The sequence below is a fragment of the Desmodus rotundus genome, chromosome 9 (genome assembly GCF_022682495.2).
Source record: "Desmodus rotundus isolate HL8 chromosome 9, HLdesRot8A.1, whole genome shotgun sequence".
Taxonomy (NCBI): Eukaryota; Metazoa; Chordata; class Mammalia; order Chiroptera; family Phyllostomidae; genus Desmodus; species Desmodus rotundus.
Window position 1 is genome coordinate 3,304,358 of NC_071395.1, and position 16,059 is coordinate 3,320,416.

At 50.4% G+C, this 16,059-nt stretch overlaps 1 protein-coding gene across 13 annotated transcripts in view; it reads left to right on the forward strand.

Moving 5' to 3' along the window:
• Window positions 1-16,059, forward strand: part of BLTP1 (bridge-like lipid transfer protein family member 1) — a 123,321-nt gene that overhangs the window by 51,051 nt on the left and 56,211 nt on the right. For 12 of the 13 annotated variants that reach the window (XR_008427592.1, XM_053930585.1, XM_053930588.1 and 9 more), the window contains 13 exons: window positions 45-172; window positions 497-696; window positions 2,720-2,917; window positions 3,558-3,769; window positions 6,093-6,244; window positions 6,636-6,786; window positions 6,936-7,088; window positions 7,952-8,192; window positions 9,387-9,529; window positions 9,995-10,214; window positions 10,611-10,769; window positions 12,196-12,371; window positions 14,969-15,144. Coding sequence is in view for 12 of the 13 variants with exons in the window: in XM_053930585.1 (XP_053786560.1) it covers window positions 45-172; window positions 497-696; window positions 2,720-2,917; window positions 3,558-3,769; window positions 6,093-6,244; window positions 6,636-6,786; window positions 6,936-7,088; window positions 7,952-8,192; window positions 9,387-9,529; window positions 9,995-10,214; window positions 10,611-10,769; window positions 12,196-12,371; window positions 14,969-15,144 (2,309 nt within the window). In the remaining variant the exon portion in view is untranslated. The remainder of the gene's footprint in view (window positions 1-44; window positions 173-496; window positions 697-2,719; window positions 2,918-3,557; window positions 3,770-6,092; window positions 6,245-6,635; window positions 6,787-6,935; window positions 7,089-7,951; window positions 8,193-9,386; window positions 9,530-9,994; window positions 10,215-10,610; window positions 10,770-12,195; window positions 12,372-14,968; window positions 15,145-16,059) is intronic. The other variant, XM_053930589.2, reaches the window with a different exon arrangement.

A 16,059-nucleotide genomic window follows, 5' to 3' on the forward strand; every position in this document is an offset into this window, starting at 1 on the left:
GTCTCGCTTCTCGATGCTGACAGTTGTGCCCTTCTCTGTGTCAGATCAACTTATGTTTGTTACAAGCCTCGGTGGAGGAGGCCCCCAGCACAGCCCCCAGCAGAAGCGCGACTCACGTGTCCCTGGTCGCTTTGTGTTTCGACAGAATTGCCACGCAAGTTCGCATGAACAGGTAGGAAAGAGTCAGTCGTCTGAGCCACGATTTTCTTGCTGGATGGGAGAACGAGTCTTAACCATCTTTTTAGTGCATTTCTGAAAATTCCAGTGTTAAAACTCAAAACTGGTGGTGGAGTTTCGAATCTCACTTTGTAGGCACTCGAAAGTTTGTCCTGTTTTTATTTATACTGTCCTTCGGTAAGGAGTGAGGAAGCTGTCTCTTCACACTGGTTTAGTCAGAGCAGTGGAATGTTTGTTTTACACGGCTCATGAGTGAGCTGTGGTTCCTGAGCCGTGCTGTGGAGACGTGAGCGTGCTGCCCCCTTTCTTTTCCGTGAAGAGGTGTGGTCGAGGAGGCTGCCAACAGCGCGGAAGCCGGCAGAGCGTCCCGGTTCGATAGGTATGTCCACGCCACTAAAATGCAGCCGCAGTCGTCTGGGTCGCTCAGGTCCAACGCTGGAGCCGAGAAAGGCAAGGAAATCGCCGCCAAGTTGAACATCCATCGAGTTCACGGGCAGCTCAGGGGTCTTGATACAACAGGTAGGATTCTGCAACAAATATTTTGCAGAAGGAGACATTTTTCCCCTTTGAATATTGCCACAATCGCAGTGTTCCGTGAGAAAGAGAAAGGCATTTGTGTGCAAGTTGAACCCGTGGTGTTCGACTCCCGCTCACTGACATTCGAGGCTGAGCAGAAGGCAGGCTCTAGTAGGGAAGTGCGTGGTGTGGCCCCAGTCAGGCACCCACCTGTCCCTCCGTGGTGCCTGCTGCACATTGTCCCTCACACTTCGGTGAGCGTTCTGTCGACCCCACTTTGTTAAAAGTTACTGACCACAGTGTTCACAATAGACAGTGAGTCTGTAAGCGCAGCAGCAGCAAGAGCCGAAGCCCAGGCTGTGCCTCTTAGAGGCCCTGCTGCAGGGGGTGGGGGGGTGGGGGGGACCAGGCACGCTGCTGACTGCGTGAGGCCTCTCCACTGCCCTGCGCCTGTGCTCCTTCAGAGGCCTGAGCCACCTCAGTGTCCGAGGTTCAACCCAGAAGAAGACAGGTTGGTCAGTCGTCCGTGAGGGGACTGCTGTCCTGAGTGGACCAGTCATTGCCCTGGAGCCACTCGCTGCATCCCATTGGGTCAGAAGGTCCCGAGGGCTGTCCTGGCTGTGCCTGTGTAACCTCTGAGCTTTCTCAAGGCTACGTCCCCACCCTCGTGTCTGAGGCTGGAGCACCGGACCTGAGGGTTCCGAAACAGTGTTTCTGACTCCCCAAGTCCTGTAGTCCCTACGCAGGTGCAGAAAGCAGCTGCGTCGGCGTGAAAGGCCCCCCTCTGCGCTCAGCACTCAGCACTGCAGTGCCTGTGCACCAGGTGCCGGGCAGACCAGAAGCAGTGACTGAATGTACATTTGAAAGGTGCCTGGTCCAGATGAAACTCATCAGAGGTTCCCCAAGAAAGTTTGAGATGATAGTGTATAGCACAGGAAAAAAATGTGAATGTTGTGTGCATAAGACACCTGTGAAAGCATACACAGCAAGCTAACTACTGGTGTTACCTATAAAGAGGGGAGTGTGCGTGCAGGGGCCCTCACTGCGGACCCTCTCACACCCCTGGGAGCTTCGTGAGTGCGTTACCTAACCACAAGTTTAAGTAAAATGCAAGTTAAATCCTCACCTTACACCACATTGCAGAGTAAGTTCATGCAATTAGACAAATGTAAAATAATTAAATAGTGAGAAAACTGCAGGAAAATGACTTGGGAAGCCTTTCTAATCATGAACACAGAGCAGAGTACGTTCTTGGTGGAATATCCTACAGCTATTAAAGTACTGTCTTGGCAGAGCCGCTAAGGCCTGAGGGTGCCGGGGGCGTCCCTGCTGCTACCGGAGATGCGGGCAGGGTGGGGGCTTCCCTGGGGTGAATTTACATGTGTTTTCTTAATACTCTTATTTTTGGTTTTTGATTTTTTTGTATTCATTAGCTATAATCAGAGGGATTTTAAAAAGTAAGGTAAAAAGACAAAAAGTGCCAGAAACTTGGGATGTTAATTTTCATATCATAGTTATAAGCAGTGGACTATGGCCTGTCTGTGCTGAATTATATGGAATATGTTGGCATAAAGCGATTTTTTAGTAAAAGCTGTTTTTTTTTTTTAACAAATAATGTTTTTTTTCTGAGGCTGGGTAACTAAAATAATTTTTATATAAAATAATGAGAGTATTTAAAAATAGTTTCCTATGAAGCTGAATTATGCAGGAGCTTTTAAACTTCAGTCTTTTGAGTACCTTCTCCCTTTCAGAAATGAATCCTCCAGGCCTTTGGGCAGCTAACTCGTTAGACATGGAGTGCTCTCCCCCGGCCTCCTTCCCCGGTGCTCTGGCCATCTGTGAGCAGTGCCACGCTGGGCAGCATTGTTGTCGCAGGCGGTCGGCTCACGTTTGTTCTTATTCTTGACAGACTGCTCAGATATCTTGTGAACACAGCCACTGGCTAAATGTTTACACTGTTCGTTGTTGGAAAAAATATGTAAAACCTGTCTTTGAAAGTGGTGGTGGTGTTCTCTCATGACAACAGACGTCGGCACCTGTGCCATCACCGCCATCCCCTTTGAGAAGTCCAAAGTGCTGTTCACGCTGGAGGAGCTCGACGAGTTTACGTTTGTGGATGAGACCGATCAGCAAGCTGTGCCGGATGTGACTCGGATAGGTCCCAGCCAAGAGAAATGGGGTTGGATAATGTTTGAATGTGGACTTGAAAATTTAACCGTAAAAGGTAGGTTTTGTGTTTTTTTTAAATTCTGCTTTGGTGGGGACAGACCGGCCCCACGCTGCTGAAATGTTTGGAACACTCGTGACTGTCAGTAACCTGAACCGGTGCATGCAAACCGAGAGCTCGGGACCTGGGGTTATTTACCAGGGGTGGGTGCCTCGTCCCAGCTCCCTCCGTCCTGTGGTCCAAAGCTAGCAGAGCGTCTAGACTTGTAACATCTCAGTGCCCGAACAAAGCGGTCTGTGGCTCGGATCAAAGACGCCCAGCTTTTGAACGCTTGTGTCTTTGGGAACTGGATCTTCAATTAGCAGAGCTTTGCCCTGTAGGATGAAAATACTGCAAATCCTTTATTCAGCAAGACAGGGTCCGACCTACAGTTATGTTTTGTTCTTTTACGTGACTGAGCATGTAAAACCGGAAGGCTGACTTGTGCAGGAGACTTTTAGGGTTAGTCATGCATAGTAGTAGTTGTCCGTGCCTACGATTGCTTACCTGGTAATCTAATTTTACATCACCTTCATAGCTAAGGCTCAGCTTTGGTGAGAATGAAAAAGTTCTTTATGAGATCTTTATTTTTCTCTCTATGGGTGTGGTAGAGCATAACATACGAGTGTCTTAATGAAGACATTCTCTCATTTGGCAGGAGGAAGACAGTCCGGTGCTGTTTTGTATAATGCTTTTGGGACAATGGGCAAGGCGAGCACCACCGAAGGGGGTGGCGTGCTGACGTCCAATCACTCCTCTGACTCCCCGACTGGCAGTGGCTACAACACGGACATCTCTGATGACAACCTTCCTTGTGACCGAGCCAGCCCGTCTTCGGACTTAAATGGAAACTCTGTTTCCGATGAGCAGGTTGGTGAATGTCTGATAATGATACTTCGGAAAAATAACATAGAAAGCAGCGTACCAACTCAGACTCAATTTCTGGAGTGCGTTTGCTTGTCTTCCTACGGATTGGATCGTGCCTCAGTGGTAGTAAAGGCATTTTGGTGACCTCGCTCCCACTGGAGTGGAGTTCTGTAGCCCGCGTCACGGATACGTGCGTGTCCGTCATGGCGCCTGGCCCGGTGCTGCGCTCACGGCAGGCACCTAATGGTACTTGCTGAACTATTGAACTAAGAGCATTTCGGAATGTGACTTGTTTTTATGTCATTTGGAGGATTTTAGCCGAATTCATTTTTTAAATAGTTTTGTTACTGGAAGTATTTTCTGTAAGTTCTAAATATTTTTGTCACTATCTGCCAATTCCAGTCAGAGTCCCAAAGCACACGTTAGATGCCCCCCATTTATTATATTTATTATGGTAGAATTTTATGGTGATAAGTACAGGGACCGCGATAATGAAAATATTTAAAGTTCTAGGTCACAAAAGCATTGTGCCGATTACCAATGGGTGACCTTGGGCAAGTCCTCACCCTCGCCCAGTCTCTGTGTCTGCGACAGGAGCATGTATGCACTCTGCTCTCCTAGAGTCGCGCAGGGTGGGGGCGGCCACTCACATGCAAGGCTGACCTCAGGGTCTGCCACCCGGGACGAACCTGTAAACCCCATGCTGGAACACACACACCCTTCCGATCGTTTCAGGGTTAGGCCAGTTGAGGCAGAAAGAAACCACCTTTTCCTTAAGAACTGTGTCATGGATACCCTGTATTTATTTGCATAATCACCCATGAACCCTAGGTTTCTAGGAATTTCTTTGGAAACATTCATTTTGATTTGATGTGTAGTTAGGAGTTTAATCCCAGCTTCCTTGTGGGGTCTTTGGAAGTCTTTGGTGGGGGCGGGTGGGGACGACCACTTTAATGAGGATATTAAAGGGTTCGTGGCTGCTCCCTGGACAGAGGAGCCCTGGCTGCTCGTTCCCTCCACCACCTCACCTGTGCATACCTGAGGCAGCTTGGGTGCCGCCTCACCTCTGATCCTGCTCTCCTGCTGAGGTGACCACTGTTTTTAGTGTGGGGTTCTTTCCCTGGTCCATTTCCTTTTGCGGATCTCTGTCCATGGGTGTGCTGTTCTCCCGTGTTCTGTTCTCGTTTCCTGGGCCAGCCCCGTGGATGACACTGCTCCTTCCCATGGGCTCTGCCGTTGGCACCAGCCCTCCCCAAGCTCCCGGGTCCTATCGGGGGGCCTCTCAGATACCCCTCTGCAGGGGCCGTGAGCACCGAGATCCACTCAGGTGGTTCTCACTTCCATGGTTCTTCCTCACTTCCCATGCTATTATAATTAGTTGCTTATTGTCTACTAACCCCCCTCCCTTTTTGAAACTTCATGTTCCTCAAGACTGTCTTCTGTGTTCTCGTACACCCAGTTGCCTGGCTTACACCCTGGTCTGAAACCCACGGGCCAGGGGTGTTCCAGAATTCATGTGGTTTTCTTTTGAAAGAGAAGTAATATGGGTGTGTATGATGTGTTACCTAAACTCCCAGTGAATCTGAGGCAGCTTCATCTTGAAATATTTAAATATTCGTGCAGCACAATCTAAATCAAAATACCCAGTGGGATAAATAGCTTCTCATCAGTCTGGATTGGGTTTTGACGCCACACGTGCAGAAACGGATTAGGTTTTCAGAGTGCTGTGGATTTCAGAATCGCTGATAAGGGGGTGGAGTGTCTGCCTGCCCACTCTCACGTGACTGGGGCCTAGAGTCCACGTGGTGTTGTAACACGTGGGACTTGGAGCTGTTTTGTGGGCGTTCTTCATGCCTTGATCCCTCCATGGGAAAATGCTGGTCTGGTCTTTTTCATGACCAGTGATATCTGAAAGTGAATCCGAGACCTCCAGCCAAAGGCAGGAGACTTTCGTTTGTTCTCTAATATTACGCTCCTCACCTCCCTGCATTCTGAAGGGCAGTGGCTGCCCATCCAAAAAATAGTTTTCTATTTCTCAGGACAGCTTTAGATGCAAACATTACTAAGAATTTTCACAGTGTTGTTTGTTTGAACTTGGGTTACGGTAATATTGGTTATGGCTCTTTTTTGGCAGCTTGAAATGTTCTGTTAGATGGAAAATAGAGTCTAGTAGGAAGCAGAAGACCTTAATTCTGTCACTTATCCTACTCACTAGCTGAGAAACTTCTGGCAAGTTACAAAACCTCTTTCCGTCACTTTCTTCACCTGGAAAAAAATAACCCTTCCCATCCCTAAGCAGCAGTTCTGGGTGTTCTGTGTTACGTAGGATGAAGGAGTGGAGTCTGATGACTTGAAGAAAGACGTGCCTCTCCTGCCGCCACCACCCGACTCCTGCAGCATGAAGCTCACCATCCAGGAGATCTGGTTCAGCTTCGCGGCCCCCACCAACGTGAGGTCTCCAGCTCACACGTTCTCTAGGTGAGGGGCCTGGAAAGTGTGCTGCTGTCGCTTGTGTCTTCATTTCTGCGACGTGCAGTTCTCTTCCGTGTGTGTCCGAATCACCTTTCGGACACATCCAGTGCAAGGGCCGCCCCGTTCACCTGCCTCTCCCACCTCAGACGCCCTCGGTGTTCGTCTGCTGCTGTTTCTTTTCCAGGGCGTTAGTTTTACTCTTACGTGTTGCCCTGCCACGAACTTTTCATTTTTCTCACCTCTCATGGGCTCTTCTATATTTTTTCTTTTCTACTTTCTGGTGGTCAGGAGGAAAAGTACTTTTGTCTAAATGAAAGAGCCACGAGTGCAGTAGATATGGAGGATTGTTTGAAATACCAACTTGACGTTTGCCTTTACGATTCTCTCACACTCGAAGGCAGCTGAACCTTCTGAGCACGGCGACCCCGGCCGTGGGTGCGTGGCTCGTTCCCATCGATCAGCTGAAGTCGTCCCTGCACAAGCTGGACACGGAGGGGACGCTGAGAGTCTGCGCCGTGATGGGCTGCATCATGACCGAGGCGTTAGAGGTGGGTCCGCGGCAATCCAGGGCAGACTCGGAGTTTGCATTGAACATGACCCCAGTCGTCCAGACTTCCGAGTGCTGGCTTGCCGGAGAGCTTCTGTTTGTGCTGTCTTTAGTGCATCATTCTAAGCCTGTTCTTTTGCTTTGTTTCAGAATAAAAGTGTGCATTTCCCCCTAAGAAGTAAATACAACAGACTTACAAAAGTTGCCCGCTTCCTCCAAGAAAACCCTTCGTGTTTGCTGTGCAACATACTGCACCACTACCTGCACCAGGCCAATTACTCCATCATCGACGACGCCACCATGGTCAGTGACTGGGACGCATGGTGGCTCCAGAGGCCTCTGCCACCGGGGCCCATTGACCCCCGGGGTGGGAGATGCGTGTGGGCAGTTAGAGGAGGTGTGCAGGTAGCCACGCAGGCCCACAGGCCACAGCAGGCTCCGGTGGCTGCTGGGGGTTGGGCGGCGTGAAGTGTTAGAAGCTGCGGTCGTGGATGAGACTTCTGAGAATGGAGTGTTGAGTGAGCAACTGGTCAAGGATGGATCCCCGGTGTTAAAGGGGGTGGGGAGGGTGGATAGAGTCGCTAGAGTGCTGAGGAGGGAAAGGAGAGCCAGGAAAGGATGTCTTGGAAGCTGAAGGTATAGTGACTTCCAGGCAAGAGAGTCATCACCAGAGTCGAATTTCCCTGCAGCGTTTTACTACAACAAGGACCTGCTGATGCCTGAGGGGACGGCAGGGCTGTACAGAGGAATTCGGTGTACCTCCGCCCGGGAAAAGCTCTTCCAAGGCAGCGCATGGTCAGGGGTTCAGGGCTGCAGGAGCTCTCTCCCCCTCACGAGCTGCTGTTAGCAGAGCTACTCAGGGCCCTTTCGCCAGGTCAGGGGTCGGTGGGTCCGTGTTGTTCAAGGCCAGTCCAGCCCCTCCCCTGGAGCTGCTGTGCTGCGTGTGGCAGAGGTGCGACCTGTGTTCAGAGACTGAGTTCTGCAGTTAGCTCAAAACACTGGCTCCCCTCTGTGACCTGGGACAGTCACCTAACGTCCAAACCCTGGTTTCCCCATTTCTGAACGGCGGTTACGAGACTTAGGTGACTAAACGCATGCAAAGCACTTTGGTGGGAGCTGTCCTTACTGTAGGAAGGTGACTCCTCCCCACGTCCTTGTTGTCACAGAGTGACGGACTTCCTGCTTTGGTGACCTTAAAGAAAGGTTTAGTGGCACTGGCCAGGCAGTGGATGAAGTTCATTGTGGTGACACCGGCCTTCAAAGGAGTCAGCCTGCACCGGCCAGCCCAGCCCCCGAAGCCCCAGGCCACCGTGGACCCCGACCACGAGGATGGGCTCGGGCTGGACAATGGAGGGGGCCTCCAGAGCGACACCAGCGCCGATGGGGCCGAGTTTGAGTTCGATGCAGGTGACTGTGAACATTTTAGCTGATGGTTATGCACTTGGTAGCCTGGTACAGGTAGTAATTTTAATAGTTTGTGCCCCAAACTTGAAACTTGAATTTGTCATAGCTTAATTATATAGATATGATTTGTATTCGTCCAGAGAAATGGTAGTAATATTGGGGTCTTACACTGATTTGATTCTTAACTTTAATTTTGTGAACTATAGTAGACTTCTCCGGATCTACCCAGGACAGACAGCAGACATCTTTGTGTAACTAGAATATTTTGAGTGAAACATATTAACCTCCATTTAAAAATTGTATTTGTCTCTCTGTCATCTTGCCCTGTGCCACACTGTTTTAAAGGAGCCTTTGAATCTTACCCGGTGCCTGTTCGAGCCTGACTTTACGTCACATTTGGAGGCCTGGGTTCCACCCGGGCTTCTGTCGGCGTAGAGGCTTAGCACTCGGGCTTACGTGTGCGCCTCACACACCCACAGGGCGGGACACATGTGGCTCACTGTTGTGAGTCTGCGAGACACAGAGTTTATTCTTGTGTTACTACTGTTTACTGATGATTCAGCTTTCTCCCACACAAACAGCTGTGAACCCACTATTGCCCCACTCTGTACGTACTCTAGTGCTTTTTCAAAGTGGCCTTTTCACTGTTACCAGGAGAGGTCCTACCCACTGCAGTTTATCTTATGATAGTTTGAAAAAATAGTACAAGTACCACGGGAAAAGACAGTCTTAAAATCAGAGCTTCCAGAACATCAGTATATAACACTTTACCCAGATTTCTTATTTTCAAGCACTTACATGGAATGCATGAGCGTGTTACAGCCTATGAGGAATAGGCTGTATTTTATTTATTTTGACAAATATCAAGTCTACACAAAAGTCAAAAGAACAGTGTAGTAAGTATCCCTCCTAATTAATTGCCTGCAAATGCGGGCATTGCTCTGTGAAAACCCTGTGTGCTCTGAGCTCAGGTGAACTGGTTGGGTCCCTTGCCGGGGGGGTGGGGGGGGGCAGTGTGTGTGGGACCCAGGCGTGTGTCCCCTTACGAGGCTCAGTGAGGGGACTGGGGTAGGAAGAGTGAGGTGAGAAAGGAAAGGAGCCCGTCTTGCCGAGTGTCATCTCAGTGCCAGAGCCATCGGGTGGGTGTTGAAGGGGAGTGTCGGTGCTCTGCTGCGCTTACCGCTGGGCCTGTTTCAGCCACAGTCAGCGAGCACACCATGCTGCTGGAAGGCACAGCCAGCCGGCCGCCGCCCGGCGGCCCGGGGCCCGTCACTGGGGCTGAGATCATGAGGAAACTGTCCAAGACTCATACCCACAGCGACTCTGCGTTAAAAATAAAGGTACGGTTTTGCTGTTTTTAGAGTTATTTAGACTTGCAGAGAATACCCAGACTTCGGCTATCTCAAGTTTAAGTGTTAGGTATCCACTATAAATATTTAAATTTGGTAAAAATAGTATCTATGTTGAATTTTACGTGACTAGTAACTTTTAGTGCACACGTTTCTTCGCAAATTGTATCACCAGCAGTAACTAACGTTGAGTAAGGACTACTTTACCAAGCTTTAGGGATCTCTTTTCAGTTCCATTGACTATTGCGGTCAATAAAACAGAATATTGAGAATGTAGGTCATCAAGCGATTGTGCGTGACCAACATCCAAGTAGAGGCAGGCTGGTGTGTGGTTCTGAGGATGTCATTTCATTTAGTGTGTGTGCCGTAGTGAGCAGTAGGGCCGGAGTGCGGCAGCTGTGGTTCTCGGCCACAGAGGTCATGTGTGCAAGGAAGAGCCTCGTGGTTCCTCTGCAGGGCATCCACCCATACCACTCTCTGAGCTACACCAGCGGGGACACTGCCACGGACTCACCGGTGCACGTGGGCCGCGCTGGGGTGCCAGTCAGGGAGAGTCCGCGCAAGGAGAGCCTGCTCAGCTACCTGACCGGGAGCTTCCCTAGCCTGCACAGCCTCCTGGAGGGGGCCCCGCAGAGGAGCGGCGCAGCCGGGAAGGGCAGTTCCCTGACCAGAACAGGTGGGCCTGGTCTGCTCGTGGGGGTGGGGGGCGGGCACCTCAGTGAAGACAAGGCTTCAGCCTGTGGGGATAGAAGTTATCTTTCCCATTACACCTTATATCTGAGAGAAGATTTGGGGAAACTTCTGTTGGTGACCTGTTAGTGTCTTCTTGCCCTTAGTTTGATTTTTACACTGTAGCGTTCAACATCACTGTCCACCCAGGCATGGCGTCCCCCGGTAGAACGCACAAGCTGTTCGGTAATGCCTCCGTATCCAAACGCCAGCATCGCATAGTGAATCTGCAAACATCTGCGAGGACAGACGTGTTTTCACTTTTCCCAAAAGTCACATAAATCTTACTTTCTGCTCCTCAGTGCGTAAGTGAAACTAACCCTCAGTAAAACTCTGCGTTCAGGAAACACTCTGGCCACGGATGTGCTGTCCGAGCACCCCTTGCTGTCGGAGCCGTCCTCCGTGAGTTTCTACAACTGGATGTCCAACGCCGTGGGCAACCGAGGAGGCACGGTGCAGGACTCCCCTGCCACAAAGTCAGGGCTCAGCAGTCTTCCCACAGGTAGGGGCTGGTCACGCTGTTTTCCTTCGCCGTCTGAGGGGCACCTGGGAAGTCAGTCATTGCAAGATCCTGTTTGTCAGAGAATGATGGGAAAAACCACAAATGCTTAAGTACTGTTCAGTTGAAATGGACCCATTTGTGAAACACCTTTGAAATTCTGCAGGTGAGGGAGTTGTAAGCAGCCTCTCCATGTTGCTGTGGAAGTCAGACATGTCAAATGTGAGAGCGTCTGTAATTTGAGGAGTTCAAAACTTCCATTTAGCGTGGCTGGTTTAATTTTCAAAAGGCCAGAAGGAGGTGTGTAACAAAAGCAGTGTGCGGTCACAGCATCGTACGCCTACAGCGCAGACGGGGGTTTCAGCTCCTCCAGGTTCTCTGGGTGCAGGCGCTAGCATGCTCACACTCTGTGTGGTTACTGAAGACTCAGTTCAGTCCAAGGGAGCACTAAGAGGAGAAAAGTAAGGTTCTTGCCCTCGGCGAGGAAAAGAGATGAGGGCAACTGATTGCTTTTTAAAAGAGTACGCGTAACTAGTAAGAAGGCCGGCAGGGAACGGACCAAGAAGGACTGGGGGTCTCTCCTGAAATGCGACTGGAGTCAGCCCTCCTGTCCTAGTTTTTGTGTTTTTCCAAATTTATTAGATGCATGTATTTGTTTGGTAAAAAATATATATATATTTTTTAAAGAATATGTGAGGTAGCTTTTGATTTTAGTTATGGAAAGCAGATAAAAATTAATCTGTGTCGCAGCTATTGGGATGGCTATTGAATTCTGTTCAGACAGAAAAGACGATATTGTGAAAAGTGGTTGATACGTGACTACACAGTCGTTTTTTCGACTGGAATGTGACCACTTCTGCATCTGGACCCAATCTGAACTCTGACCTCCTCAGCCCTCCGTGCCGCCTAGCTGAGGAAGGTGGACGGACGGCTGATGCTGGGCCGGCAGCTGGCACTTGGCCTGGCTGGTTTCCCTAGAAAGAGAGTCTCAGTTTCAGGAGCACCATGAAGGACCGTTCCTTCTCTCACGGGCCCTTTGCCTGGGCATTGAAGGAGAATGGGAGGGAGAGAAGAGGAGGTGCCATCCATTCGGCAGGGAGTTTGCATGTGCGACTGTGGACACCACTCGGATGCCCCCGCCCCCAGCCCCTGTGCTGCTTTCCGGTGGCTGCCGTGCACTCTGCTCCTTGGGGCAGACTTCACGTAGGAGGGTGGCGGACATGTTCTGAGAATTTAGTGTCATTTCACTTTATGTTAATCGTGTCTGTTATCGATAAAGGACTTAAAAGTGCTGACTCCTTTTTTGTCTTTAATTTAAATGGTCTGGTAGTACTGCTCCACACAGGCTCGTCCGTTTACTTTGCTGTGCCCCTTTATGTCTTTTATTTTTAATCATTTAGACTTCATTCTTGAACATGTTTCCTGTTAGGTGTCGCGCCCAACCTTCCTACAATACCCTCCGCCTCAGATTTCAACACCGTGTTGTCCAGTGAGCAGAACACTCTGGACGGGACTCACTCTCAGCACAGCACGAGCCAGGATGATGTGGCAGGTGTAGAAGAAGCCAACCAAGGCTTCCCCGCGGTTCAGCTGGCTGACGCACAGGTGAGTGGCCCGCTGCTCCCTGGCCATTGCAGCGCTCACAGGGCAGCAGTGAGTGGCAGCCGCCGTCCCCAGCGGGCCCCTTGGCACTGAGTGGTGGCTTTTCTCTGGGCTCGTCTGCCCAGCATGGTGTCCGACCCATGGCCTGTGGGCCATGGCCTGCTATGAATGCGTCCAAGCCAAAATTTTAAATTTACCTAAAGCCTTTTGTTGCTCATCAGTTTTCATTAGTGTTGGTGTGTTTCATGTGTGGCCCAAGATGACTCTTCTTCCACTGCGGCCCAGAGACACTGAAAGGTTGGGCAGCCTTGCCCTAGGGCCTTCAAAAAGCGTGTGGGTTAATGGACATTTACTTATGTTCATTCCACAGAAGACTGGCTTAGCTGTTTATGTCACATAGTAACATTCTGGCTATTTGGAGATACATATTGGCTATATCTCAAGACTAGAAAGATACATTTAGTCACATCCGCAATCTTCAGTGCAGTGGGAAGACTTTTGAGTGAGCAGTCGGGAGGTACTGACAGTTCCAGACCGGAGGAGTCACGTGACTGGGGCTTGCTGTGGGGAGCTGCAGGCCAGGGCAGAGACGAGGTGGGGAGTCAAGTCCTTGCTTACCCTGGCGGTGGTGAGGCTCTTAGTGTCGAGTCTGGTGGTGGCTTTGATGAGGTGAAGGAGGAATGGCGGGAAGGTCTTATTTAATGGACAAAATACGGAGAGCACAAAGCAACATCTCTGACGTGCTCTTAGTTTCTGTGGCCTGGAGGCGGGTGGCAGAGCAGGTCCCAGGCAGGAAGAGGTGTTGCTTTCCTCGGCGGAGGGAGACTTGAGTGCATTTCCGTGCTCCTGGGGCCTGGTGGTGGCCCTGTCCCCAGAAGGAGGGCAGTGGGCCGACGGGTAGGGCCAGGTTCAGGGGAGGATGAGCCTGGGGGGGGGGTCCTTTACAGAGAGATGCTGTCAGTGCAAAGGGTGCTTTGTCCTCTGAGTCTTTGGGATGGTAAGGACACCTCATGACCCTACGGGTTAGCCTGCAAATGGGGAGCTTCCATTTTCTCTCCCAGGAGGAGACAGTTTACATTAAAACAGTTTCCAGACACTTAAGTTTTCAGGGATTTATTTCTCCATGACCTTGTGGTTGTTTTGGGGGACTCTTTCTCTTTTTCTTAAAAGGGAGAATGGAGGAAGAAATAGTATTTTCTGTTTTGTCCTTTACTATACATTCATTGCATTCAGAGTACCGTGCTATTTTACATGTTAGATTCTATTAAAGTACACCTGACATGGGGTACGAAATGCTTCCAGGAAGACTGTGTGGAGTGATCGGAGGTATAGCAGAGTGCACGTGAGAGCGAGCTTGCCACAGACCCCAGCCAGGGCCCCTCAGTGCTGAGGGTCCCAGGGGGCTTAGGGCGGTTGGGGCTCCCATGTCCTTGGCTGCTCAGCTACAGGAGCAGGGGAAGGTTGGTCCAAAGTGGACACAGCGAGAAGAGTGTGGGGATGCCACAGAGAACGCAGACTGGGAGGTAGCTGAAGCCGAGGCTCAGCCAGGCTGGGGGTGAAGGAAGCCACACGACTCTGGAGCGGAAGTGCCAGTCAGGTCATCTGCAGGCTGCAGCAGTCGTTGCGGGTGACGACCTGGGGCACGAGAGTACAGGAAAGTCAGCCAGGAACCGGCTTCCCCAGTGGGCGCGGAGATGGTCTGAAGCCGGAAGAGGAGAGGAGGAAAGAGTATGCCAGCCCCCCTCAGGGAGAGGGCGTTATTTCCTGAGGCTGCCTCTGGAGTGTGCGCGTTCTGTCCTCACAGCCCAGCCTCCCGGCGCGAGCAAGGGCCTCACCGAGCGACAGCTGAGAGTGTGGACCGGGTCTCATCACACAATGGTGCTTGTCCATTGTGGCAGGGTTTTTCAGCTTCAGGAGGGACCTCTAAGGGAGGGTGCAGTGAACTGAATCTGGAGGGGCAGAGGAACGCATTGACTGAGCCCTGGGTTGAGGACGCCCAAGACAGAGGAGGCACCTGAGCAGCCAGAGCGGTCGCCGTGAGTTGTTGAACCCGTGCATTGCTTCTGCTTAGGCTGTCTCTGGGTGACCATGCAACTCAGTCACATAGAGGGTGGAGCAGGGGGACGTATGTCCGCAAGCGTGTATGACACCAAAAGTAAAGGAAGTTCTTTGTCAAATGACTGTTACAAGTGACACCATTTAAAAATAGGTCAGATATTCATAATACATGAAGTTGTTCCTATGGACACAGGAAGTTGGTGAACTTTTGTGAACACACCAGATTTTTGTGGAAATGCAGATATTCATACCTTTTTCAAAAGCAAGAAGCAGAATGGTTTAAACTAACTCATAACTTTATTTTCCTCGTATTTTCAGATGCTCAGGCAGCACTGAGCAATCTTTGTCCTCATGATTCATTTGCAGACAGCAGGTGCTCGACAGAACGGTTCAATTTTAAGTGAAGCGAGCGTTCTGCTTCCTGCAGAAGGACCTCTTCCGTGCCTCACACTACACGATATGAACTGGGGCAGGGGGCGGAAACAACCCCGGTAAGCAGTGAGTCGTAAATTGTGCGCGTGTGGGCGTGTTGTGTCTTCCAGGTGGTTTTCAAGCCCCTTCTGAGCCACACAGGGATCCAGTCGCAGGACGCGATGCCGCTGTGCTACCGAATGTACTTTGGAGAGCACCTGTCGTTTTCAGGGACACTGGACTGCCTCAGGGCGGACATCGTGGACTCGGACACGGCCAAGGAGAGGAAGGGCAAAAGGGCAAGAAGGTGCCTTGTGTTGTTGTTTCCATGTAAAATTTTGTACAAGGGCTACAATACTGGTTGGTTTTTAACTTTGCCGCCTCCTCCTGCTGATGAGAAGCCCATTTAATGTCTTGGGGAGAAGGTAATTTTCCTTCAGTGAAGAGCGTGCTGCACTGGCAGTTGCGAGACCTGCTCTCAGGCCACTCCTCGGGGCCCATGAGCACCCCTGAGAGTCAGCTGAGTGCCTGCGGTGGTGTGGACGCCTAGAGATCCGTGACTCCGCACTGGCTGCACGTTCACGGTCTTACGGGTTGTAGTTTTGTGGGTCTTACTTAGAGTTTATCCCCGACCTCCTTGCTGAGCAGGCGTGTGGCAGGGGGCGGGTTGTGTAGGGACAGAGTAGAGGTCGTGCGAGCGCTGCAGGTAGTGTGGTGAGAGTTAGGGACCGTGTTTTACGGTCATCTTTCTTGTCGCAGGTAGTCCTTGAGTTTCCTCGCTGTTTGCCTAGGAAATAGAATGCCCACCAATAGGGTTTGACTAATCTCTCGTGAACTTGAATTTCACTTTGGGTCTTGCTGAAGTGGAAGGAGTAATAGAATATGGACATAGGTTTTTGGCTGCGTGCTTGGTTTCATCCAGTTCATGCTTTTGCAAGGTGGTAAGTTGATCTTCAATTGCCTTTGAATTCTAATACCACCATGAGGTACCATTGAAGGCAAGAAAAATTGTTTTTAGTACTTCACTGAAATTGTTAACCAAAGTTTGATTTTGGCTAGTCAGTGGTAGAGTAAGACCAAGGAAGGACTAAGGCCCAGTTTCCAACTTACAGTCTGGCTTAGTGAAAAAAGTAAATTCTACTTGATTTCATGCTTAAAATTATTTAAATGGCTCAGAGATTATGTTGCTAATAAGTTAACAAAAAGCGTACAGTTCTAGAAA